Source organism: Ruditapes philippinarum, unplaced genomic scaffold, assembly GCF_026571515.1.
Source record: "Ruditapes philippinarum isolate M1 unplaced genomic scaffold, ASM2657151v2 ctg5671_1_1_1_1, whole genome shotgun sequence".
Classification (NCBI taxonomy): domain Eukaryota; kingdom Metazoa; phylum Mollusca; class Bivalvia; order Venerida; family Veneridae; genus Ruditapes; species Ruditapes philippinarum.
The window spans coordinates 23,682-35,060 of NW_026857550.1; the positions used below are offsets into that span (position 1 = coordinate 23,682).

Here is an 11,379-nt window from a genome sequence, read left to right on the forward strand (position 1 = left end):
TTCGGTATTTTGAACCTCATGCAGTGTCATCGCAGTCACACTATCAAGACAAGACTGCACAGAACTTGTATACATATTCCAATCCCTCACAGAACTATAAGTCACCACAGTATACGGATATGTCCAAACATATGCTAATACAAAACTTGGGCTAGGGTGGACAGGTCCATATACTGTAATTAAGAGAATCACTGATGTGACTTACACTATTGAACATGTTGAGACAAAGAAACGGGTTACTGTTCATATAGACCACTTAAAACCTTATCAGGGAACTAGAACATATACTGATTCTAGTGACAGCGAGTCTGAAATACTAAATGTACACCATCCAAATTATCCCGATGATGAAAACGAAGAAGTGGCTAATAGCACTTCACCGGATGATGACCAGCAAACAGAGGTCACGCCATATGTATCTAGAGCCGGAAGGCGGGTGAAGCCTAAAATTATATTTTCACCGTCTTAAATAAACCCAAACAGATACCAAGACTTTTTACTTGTAAATAATTTACCACAGATGCATCAACTAAATGTATCTTGTGCGATGTCAGAGATGATAATAGTTCCTAAGTTATCTTATCATCCCTGATAATAGATTTAGATTTCCACTAATCATGTATTGCAATGTACATATACATGAACAATCTATGAAATCATTATATTTTCTTGTCCCATGTATGCTGTCACATTAAAATAAGGTTTCCATGTAAATGTGTGTGGATAATATTTATCTACATGTAGGATATACGTTTGTGTATTTATAATGTCAAGTATCTAAATGACAATGTTATTGTTTTGTCATAACCATGTCTTATACAGATTACGTATATTGCTTTATATGGCATTATGTTTGTATTTTGTATTATCATACAGTACTAAATTACTTGTTATGTGTATTCTTTGGAATAATATGTATTGTTAATCATGACAAAATGTAATGTCTTGATATTACATATATATTCAGTTGGCGTTAGCCATGATAAATATTTCTGTTATTGAAAAGTATAAATTATGCTCGTATACATATATATATATATATAAAGGTATAGAGATATCTTAAAATTGTACATATGAGGGATTCTTGTTTGAAATAAAATAAACTCACATTTTTTTTTGAAAAGCTAATTGAAAATTGATATTTGTTATGAGATTGAAAATTGATATTTGTTATGAGAGAAAAATGGTTCGGGTCTTTAATTGGTCCAGTTTGACAAAGTTATTTTATTGGTCTATATTAATTGACTAATTTTTACAAATATATCAATAGGTTTGCTGTATGTGTACTAATGTAAATTGAATAGAATAGTATTTCTGAATGAATTGATTTTTCTATCAGCGTGCGGTTAAACAATCAAAATGAAGAAGATCACCTGTAAACATATTTAGAATTATAGCGCTACAGTTCTTCTTCTGTCAGTTGCATGATCTGACTTCATTATTTGAGCCTAGACTATAATGATATAGTACTACAATGGGGTTTATCTCAGAAAATCTGTCTTAACCAGGCTGAGACACTTTGGTAGAACTTCATTTCTTTCGGGTTTTTGCGCGATTTAATTTGCATAAGTATTTTTCAAAAAAAAAAAGGCACAAAATACACTAGTTTTGTTTATAAATATGTTGAATATGTTTTAAAGGTTACTATAACCTATTTTTTGCAGATGATGCGTCCAGATATTTTGGAAGGGTACGTGGAAGATGTTCTTGATTACCAAACTCGTAAACAAATTGTCTGCCGGGATGAGGTTGCCATGGTTGAACAAGGGCAGTTGTTCATTCATCGAAAACCTAAGTGGCACCGTATTCAACAGTAATGTTTTTTTATTCGCCTGGTCAGCCGACGTGCTGCTAGGTCCGCCAAACCCAACTGGGGGCCGCGGATAAGTCGCCTATACTGGAGTAGGTCCATTTAAGGTCAAACCAGGCATAAGACCTTAAAATGGGTATGATGTGGATCCAAATGTTTCCTTATTCTACTTTCAATGCAGATGTCCGAAGACAAGAAGATCAACAGTGCTTTATGACATTCTTTAAATACAGTGTTTAATTTATCATAGTGAAACGCAGAATTTATTCTAAGTGTACTTCTACTTCATTTATTCAGGACTTTCAATTTTAACGCTTAAATTTGTTAGATTTTGATCAGTGAAAGTTTTCACTTTGCGTTTTGTTAATAAGGACATTTCTTATGTTACAATGAAAATATCTTCCTGCTTATTTTCAAAATTATTATTGACTAAATTAATCAATTTAGATCTTAAGGTGGGGGGAGTGTAGCAGGAGCGATATTTTCTATAGTATATTGTTCATTTCATACTATCTATATAACCATATAATTATGTTGGTATGGCCTATTTTGAACTACTTTTCTTCAGTACACCTAGTGAGGGTTTATTAAAGGCATACACCTTGATTTTATATGAAGTACATTAGATGTTTATACATGTATGTATAAGTTAACTTCTTTAATACGTTTCAGTAACGCAGTTATAACCCTGGCTTTTCATATATTCCAATTTTATAGAGTATTTATCCTTAAACTACATGTTTATAAGGACCTGAAATCATTCTTTTTAGGCAGTTTCCTTACATTATCAGTGTATGGTTATACACCTTTAAGTTACAGTATAGCGTACTTGTACTTGCAGCATGAGATTTTCATGCTTCTTGTTTTTCCTTCCAGAGGGTTGTTAAATAATAACATGAACTATGTGTACAATTAGTTTCACTATAGTTTTATATATGCAGTCTAATGACAGTACTTGATTTTATGTTTATTTTGGTAATGTCCCTCAATTTTTGGCGGGAAATCCCTGGCATAAATAGGCTCCCAGCCTATGCCCAGCGTTCAGTGCTTTGGTCGCCGAGCTGAAGGTAAAGTGTTACCTATTTCATAGGCCTTAGAACTGAACCATCTTTCTCTCTCTAAATTTTTCTATTTCTTTTTTTAATTTAGATTTTAGGTTTCATTTTGGCTCTTAGAGGAACATTTATTTAATTCTTACAAATTATATTCAGGGTTTATTTCAGAATTATATAAAATATGGTATTATATTCAGTAATGTATTTCATACAGCTTGTCTGCTTATAATAAAATTGTGAGTGTAAAGTTATTACATTTAGTTGTCTCTTTCCAAAATAAGCACACACTATAAAATATAGATCGAACCTGGGTATTTAAGCCAAACAGTCCTGGCTCCTGTTACAGTAGTAATGAAAGGCGATTAAAAACGTTAAGTTTTTATTTTTTATTGGATGTAATGAACGTTAAATTAATTTAACTTAGGATATAAATATATTTAGAGCTATTTACTAACAAACTTAAAATGCGGAAATCACAATACTTATAATTATATGCCTAATTAATTGGAAAAAATAAAGACTATATTCTTGAATTGGTCAAATCCCGGAATCCCTGTACGTTTTCATACGATCCCAGCTTTTCTGAAAAACAATATTCTTGAACTGGCCAATTCCTGGGATCTCTATATATTTTAATACGATCCCGGCTTTTCTCAACCGGGATCCCTATATGTTTTAATACGACCCCGGCTTTTCAATCAATTAACGCTTTTGTCTGTGAAAAAAATACGTTATTTTCAAAGATTTTTTATAACTACTACGAATCAAACTTATTAGGAAATCTCTACAAAAACATTCAAATGATGATGATGATAATAATAATAATAATACACCGAGAGTAGGTGGTCAATTCCCGGGATTACTATATGTTTAATACGATCCCGGGTCCCGGCTTTTCAATAGGCGATCCCGGGATTTTCCCCCCACCAAAAATTACCCCCCTTGTTAACAAAGCTCTCTTTAAAGGAGGATATGTGAAAAGAGCGAATACGGGTAAAATTTAACTTCAATTCTTAAATTATATCGTATAGATCTATTTGGCTTTCCGAAAGCAGGTTACTGATATACTGGTCGGGGACCATCAACCGGACATTTTTTAAACATTTTTCCGTAATAATTTTCATAATTTTTTAACCTAGAGACCAACAAATTTGACACAGTTCAGCTACTGTAGGTTCTTCTCTTTACTAACAAACTAGTTTTGTATAGACACTTATATCTGAGGCTCGACAAGGAGGGTATCAAAATTACCTAAATTGTCTACACTACAGTACCATGTGTCCGGACAGATATGTACATGATGTGATTTAATTCAGATAAATAGGTACAACTTCAAAACATAGAAATAGATGTTCTATTTTAACTGCCGTGTTGCATAGAAAACAACTGTCTCTCTGTTTTGATGAAGTAACATAGATCTATGCCCTTTTGCCCCTACTGGCATGCGAGCAGTTCCCGTACAGAAGCAGTACCCGTATTTTTCATTTAAACGCTTGATTTTTACTTGCATTCTTCAAAAATTCATTTCAAATCAAGCAGATACTTAAACGAGACAAAATCTAAGTGTCAGTTCGGCAGTACGTATATAAAGTCTCATTTTAAATCACTTTCACCTGTGCGTCGTCAAAACGTGACCTTGTTTTCTCTGGGGGATTCCGTCCTTGCGCGCATGCGCAAAAATACTTGCACGTGAGGCTTGTTAAAGGGTTTTCCACTAATACCACCTGTTTACAAATAAGTAGGCAATGTGATGTAAACTTGTTTAATTATCAGAATGTTGACCAATATTACTATATATAATAATTTTATGGCTTTGATGCGTAAAATATCATGCATACAAGCATGCTATTGCATGTGAATACGTTGGGGTAACGGTACCGGGTAATTGATACCCGCGTTTAGTCTACACTCTATTTCCTGAATTACATCTATTTATCTCTTAGATAATGGTCTGTTCAACAATTGTAAATGAAAAATAGGTCCGATATAATAAAATTGTATAATTATAATGGGTTAGATTTTATGTACGGGAACTACTTCTCTTCATACAAAATAATGGATAATTTCGGTACCCCATATTAATTTAGGCCTCATAAGTAAGGGTTATTTTATGTTTAGAACATCATGGAATTTCCATGATTTGTGTGACGAGCTGAATATTGATGTGTAACATTCAAATTTTGGTGAGTGAACGTAATAAAAAATAATGTTTAAGTAACTATGATTTTTGTACGGGAACTGCTCGCATGCCAGTACTGGTAAAAGTACCAGGGCCTTTTCACTAGTTTTGGGGAGGGCGCCCTAGCCCTTTTTGTGGGGAAAAAATGCGCGATTTTCACACTTTTGGGGAAAATATCATACTTTCACACATTTCGGGGGAATGTCATAATTTATTTGCATATCTTCCTCCAATCACATTTAAGGTTACTATAGTACTAAGCTTTCTGTCAAACAGGAGTAAAAAACATTTTTTACAGATCAATTTATTGCCCCTTTATATTAACTCATATTTCCTATTTATAGTATTTTACGTTGGTCATGTGAGGGTTCTTGGTTTGATTCAGAGGGTACATTATTATCAGTTTACACTGTATTACTGGCACTGATGTGCTAGGCTCGCTATTTCCAACAGTTGGGCATGTTGTGCTACTCGGACACATGGGCTTGCACTAACAAGGTCATCAATTCATCCAATTTTTAATAAACAATTACAAACGCCACTCAATCGTATTTTCTTCTTGTTCTGTGACATTGTGTACATTAGTGACATCGTATCGGTCGCCAAATTGTCGTAACAAATCACATATGCACTAAAAAATAAGGCAGCAGGGATTTCCCATGCTGTTTTTAGAAAGTTGCAAACTCAGACTGAGGCTCTGAGTTAACATCAATTGTATTAAATCAAGGTATCCCTCTATTGGGTTATTGAATTATCAGCTTTCATTGGACAAAACAATCATCTATTTTAAAACAAGAAAGTTTCTTTACAAGTTTTATTCTTCAGTTAAAGGGGAAATATTTGCCAGAAGGGGAATTTTAGCCTGTTTTTGGGGAGGAAAAGGTAGTAATTTGGCTTGGGGAAGTAGCCTGATACAGGCTACAGCAAAGAAGGGTAAAAAGGCCCTGAGTACAGACAACACGGAAAAGGTTGGGAAGTTCTATTTCTATTTGTGTTATAATATTATTATATTTAAATCATATACTTCAGGTTTATTATAAATGGTAATCATGAATGTAGAGGAACTCAAAGATTTGCCAGGATATAAAGCCATACTGAAGGCAGTTCTACAGCAACAGATTCAAGTGCTGGTAAATATAGACTTAGTTAGACTTTAAAGGGACTCCACTGAGGTTTTTTGACACGATGGAACTGGAAATAATTTTTCCAGATATATGTTTGATTTTATGTAGATTTAGACTAATAACTTCTGTAAGACATTTCAGATCATTGTCTCAGAATAATTAGTAATTGTGAAAAATGACCACTTAAATTGGGCTAAGAATAGCACAAAAATACGATTTCAGTTTACTTCTAATTTTATTTCTTAATACATGTATTTCTTTTACACATCTTTCTGGTTAAAGTGATCAGTATGTAAGAATCTCAAATTTTATTTTTTTATGGTTTTTGTACCTCAGTGGAGTTCCTTTAACTTCGAGAGGATGTTTTCTGTGAGATTTTTTTCACAAACTAAGATGATAAGATCTATGTTAATTTGTTTTTTATTTTGTATATAGAGGCAACTGGTACTGTTTTTTTTTAAATATGAAGAAATCCATGTACTAAAAGGCTGTTGGTTTCTATGCAGTAACTTATCATTGTTCAATGTTGCAATAACTCACTGTATTATGTGTATTTACATATATACATATTCACAAGTTCAAGTTCAACCCTTTATCAGTTTTCTCTTAGTAAGGAAATAACTGTATTTCATTGAAAAGTAAGAAACTATCTGTATTTCATTGAAAAAAAATTGCATAACATAGTATGATATAATGCAAGCTTTTGGTACCTTTCTAATTTCTAATCTCTGCAAAAGTTATTATATTTAATTATAGGTTGAGCAACTTAGTGAACAGACAGGTGAGGAGACAGTGGTGTTGTCTGCAAACATAACTGAGGGTACATTATCTCACCTTGGTTCAGAATATGGGAAAACTTTCTTGGAGAAAGAACAGTCTATCAAATCAAAGTTCCTGGGATTCTGCTTGAGAAGTATATAGCTTCTTCTTCTTATTTTTGTTTCTATATAAAAATATACTTGTTTTTTGTTTTCTTTTTCTTTCTTTAAGGGGTTTGGAGGGGTTTTCATGGTATAGAATCCTGATTTTCTAGAAAAACTTAACAAAAACTTGATTTACATGTATGTTTCAATAAAACAATTGTATGCTGTTAATTTTAACTTTGATTGGCCATTGATATAAATTTTTTGCAAGCATTAATTTTTTAGACCACAAAAACTATAACTAGCTTGCAATATTTCCTAAATCATGTATGACCAAACCTATTACAGTTTCAGTTTATCTTTGGTCTGAAATGTAAATAAAACTTTGTCTATAATGTATGTGAAACATGGATTATAAATTAATGTTTATAAAACATGATGGTAAAATATATTATGTATAAATTAATGAATTATCTTCTATAATGTATTTGAAACATAGTCTATGATGTTTACGAAACATGGTCTATAATGTTAATCAAACATGGTTAACAATGTATATGAAACAGGATCTATGATACATGTACATGTATATACAGAACATGATCTATGTTGTATCTATGTGTTTGTATGAAACATGGCTTGTGACTTCATTTTTAAATACTTGTAGAAGTAAATTTGATTTCATACCATTACATATTTTATTAATCTTCAGAGAACATGACACCCACCAATGATGAAAACATTTTAAAGGAGGCTGTAGTTACTAAACAGAAGAGAAAGTTGAGTATTTCAAGTGACGGTAGCTGTAAAGGTTCTAAATCAAAATCGGCTAAACTATCACTTGAGGATCGAACATATAGTCCTGTAATGCAACAGCATGTTATAGGGATGTTCCCAGACCTTAGTCGTGCCACATCTGACTACCTGCACAAACTGAACGAAACTGTTGGTCAGGAAGTTATGAGAAATGATGCTTCAGGCAATTTAATGCAAGGAAAAGATAGCAAAACAGGTCAGTTTGCATTAAATGACCATTCTTTGCCTGACCTTAATCTGTATAAAAATAACCTAAATTACGTTAAAAGTGGGACTGGTCTGGATATGTCCATTGTAAAGGTGGAACCAGGTAATGATGGTATGTACTCTAATGACTCTACTTACTCTGAAAACGACAATGCACACCAGGTTACCTCTCATTTATCAGATTTTAACATTATTGATGCAAACAACAGGAACGCCAAACAATTAGAGTTGGACTGGAATCAAAGCTTTGCCAAAGGTTTCAATGAAAATGACAGCGCTTTTAATAATAGTCTTAGTTCTAGTAATGGAGAATTTTCCACCGGAGCTGGTCAGATGTTGGCACGTCCACATAGAACGTACAAATGTGATTTCTGCGACAAGTCATTCCGTGAAAAGACAAATTTGCGTGTCCATGTACGCACTCATACTGGAGAAAAACCTTTCAAGTGTTTTCTTTGTGGAAAAGAATTTGCGCATAGTTCAAACTTGAAACAGCACGAGAGGGGTGTCCATAAGTTACCTCCTACAGTACCTCAATATAAACAACAGTTTTACACAGGTTTAACAAAAATTCAGGAATTAAGCCAAAGTCAGTCAGAAGCCTCTTTCTTTGACAGTTATAATCAACCAATGTTTCCAGGCCCGCAAGGGATGGTTTCAGGTGAAAGGAACGGGACTGAAGGACATCTGGTAAAGGCTGACGTTAAGACTGAAAAAAATGTAGGTGGTGAAAATTCAGGGCATCCTCAAGAAGGAGATGACATTCAAACAGAAAACACTCTGGAGGATGAAAATTCAAGCCAAAATATTCTGAATAATGAAACATGTGCAAGCTCGGATAATGTTGTTGGGGAATCTTCCGATGAAATTGATAAACTATAATAATATACAATAACAGAAAATAATTTCTAGGTTTTTGAAACAGTCTCTGAATATTCTTCATTTAATTATATAACAGAAGTAAGTAAGAATGGTCAAGGAAAGGTACTTTTCGGAGTATTGTAACTGCATATTAAACAACATGTAAAATTGTGCTCTTCAAGGGGACATTACCCATATTGCAATCAAACTTGATCTTAAGACCAGCATCAAGGAAGTATATATTAAAACATTCATCATGAAAGTGAAAACAACTGTTTAAGAGACCATATACATGTACTAATTTCTTTCTTAAATATTTCATTTTAAGAAGAAAAAAAACATTAAAAAAGCAATGGCAAATAAGCATGTATTGATTTAGAGATGTTTTAATATTTCTTCACATTGAAAAGATATTTGCATTTACCATTTGAATGGTTGATAGTAAAATCTGAATACTAGGTTTTTGCCAACCTTGGCAAGTAAACATTTTGTTGTGATGATTATAATAAGTTTATTTGTGTTCAAATTAGATTAAAGGGTATAAATCTTTATCTTATGAAATATTTTAATAAAATTTATCAACAGTAAAATTATATTGGTTCCATTATTATATGGTTGATTCCTGAAAAAGTTGTAACATAGAATGTCTCTGTTATTTAATACACATGAATAATGTACGTAAACAGAATAAAATGTTCCGGGACAAAATATTATTTTGCTATTTTAAGTAGGGTTTTATCCGTTTATAATGATTTTGTGCATGCACCATTGGCTTTTAAGGCAATTAATTACCATATTTATTTCATACAAGCATTTTGGAAGCATACATTTTTAAAATTCAAACAATAATTTTGCATCAGATATATAGCTTTATACAAGTCTGTTTATGTATAAATGTGCATGTTAAGAACAATAACATTGAGAATTTACTTATTGGCTACAAATTCACTTGGTAATACTTGTAAATAAAACTGCATGTCTAATTGAATAATATTGATTTATTGATAAATGAAATTATTTCTGTTTGTTAGACATTTAAAGATATACTATAAGAAAATATTGATGATTGCTACACAGTCTATTTGTGAATATGAAAATAAGCATGTTTTGACTTCTTACAAAGTGCATTTTTGCATTTGTTATGTTTAAAATTCTACATACTATAGGATTGTGGTCACAATATGAATATGTCAAAAAAAAAGCAGTTTTTTTTAAAGGAAAGACCAGCATTACTTAAGCTGTTAATTGGAAGCGCAGCATCCTAGACATAGTTTACTCATTATTTTATTAAAATTAGACATATTCAGCAAGAATTTCATAGATTTCAATAAATTTCTACGATTAGAATATTTTACTTAAGAGCATAGTATATCTTTAATTGTGTTTATGTGTTAATTGATGCATGTGTGTATATAAACTATGTTTATTTATGATACCTCAAGACCTTATTTGATAACTGTTCACATAATCTACATTTGTATATTTCTAAAATCAACTTCAGTGGTAATTTGTCATAATGGTTAATTTTGTCTAATTAGGATTGAACTTTTCATGTGACATAATAATTATCAAATTAGTTTGTCTAGAGTTTCTGCATTTACCCAACACAGCTTTACATGCTTTTTTCTTGAATTGGATTTTATACTAGGTGCTTTTAATGATATACATATGAGCCGCGTCACGACAAAACCAACATAGTGTGTTCGGACCAGCATGGATCTAGACCAGCCTGCGCATCCGCGCAGTCTGATCAGGATCTATGCTGTTCGCTGACCAACTTTATTACAAGTAGAGAAACTGATAGCGAACAGCATGGATCCTGATCAGAGTGCGCGGATGCGCAGACTTGTCTGCATCCATGCGTTGCAAACCCATAATGTTGGTTTTGTCATATCGCGGCTTATATGTATTACACCATACCTAGGTACTTGAAATGATATATACACCATACTTAGATGTTTTAAGTGATGTGTACAAACACATGTCTAAAAATTAATGATTATGTGAAATTTCTTTCAAATATTTTTCTTTTGTGTTGCAACTTTTACAACTGATGTTAACTGTCATTTGTACAGAAACAGCAACTGTTGCTAAAAGTCCTGAAATACTTGCAAATTTGTAAGGCTACTTCCAGCCTGGAAGAATTATTTGAATTTTGTACCACTTAACTCAAATGATACTAATGTCTCGAGCTGTATGCTGGTCATGACATTATTATGCCCCCGCCATGTAATGGCCGGGGCATATAGTGTTACCCTGTTCCGTCATTCCGTCATTCCGTCCTTCCATCCTTCCGTCCTTCCGTCCTTCCATCCTTCCGTCCTTCTGTCATTCTGTCATTCCGTCATCATCAGTTTCCGTTCATTATCTTAAGAACGGTTGCACACATTCAACTCAAATTTGACATATGGATATGTCATGAGAAAATACAGGTCAAGTTCGAATTTGGTCATGGTTCGATGAT

The 11,379-nt window shown here is 32.8% G+C and overlaps 1 protein-coding gene across 1 annotated transcript; it reads left to right on the plus strand.

Moving 5' to 3' along the window:
• The first annotated feature begins 3,808 nt into the window (after window positions 1-3,808).
• Window positions 3,809-9,616, plus strand: LOC132750128 (zinc finger protein 432-like). Its single transcript, XM_060740069.1, has 4 exons — window positions 3,809-3,858; window positions 6,074-6,174; window positions 6,925-7,081; window positions 7,744-9,616. Exons 2-4 carry the CDS (start codon window positions 6,085-6,087, stop codon window positions 8,934-8,936), a joined length of 1,440 nt encoding a protein of 479 aa, XP_060596052.1. The 5' UTR covers window positions 3,809-3,858; window positions 6,074-6,084; the 3' UTR covers window positions 8,937-9,616.
• Window positions 9,617-11,379: the final 1,763 nt, after the last annotated feature.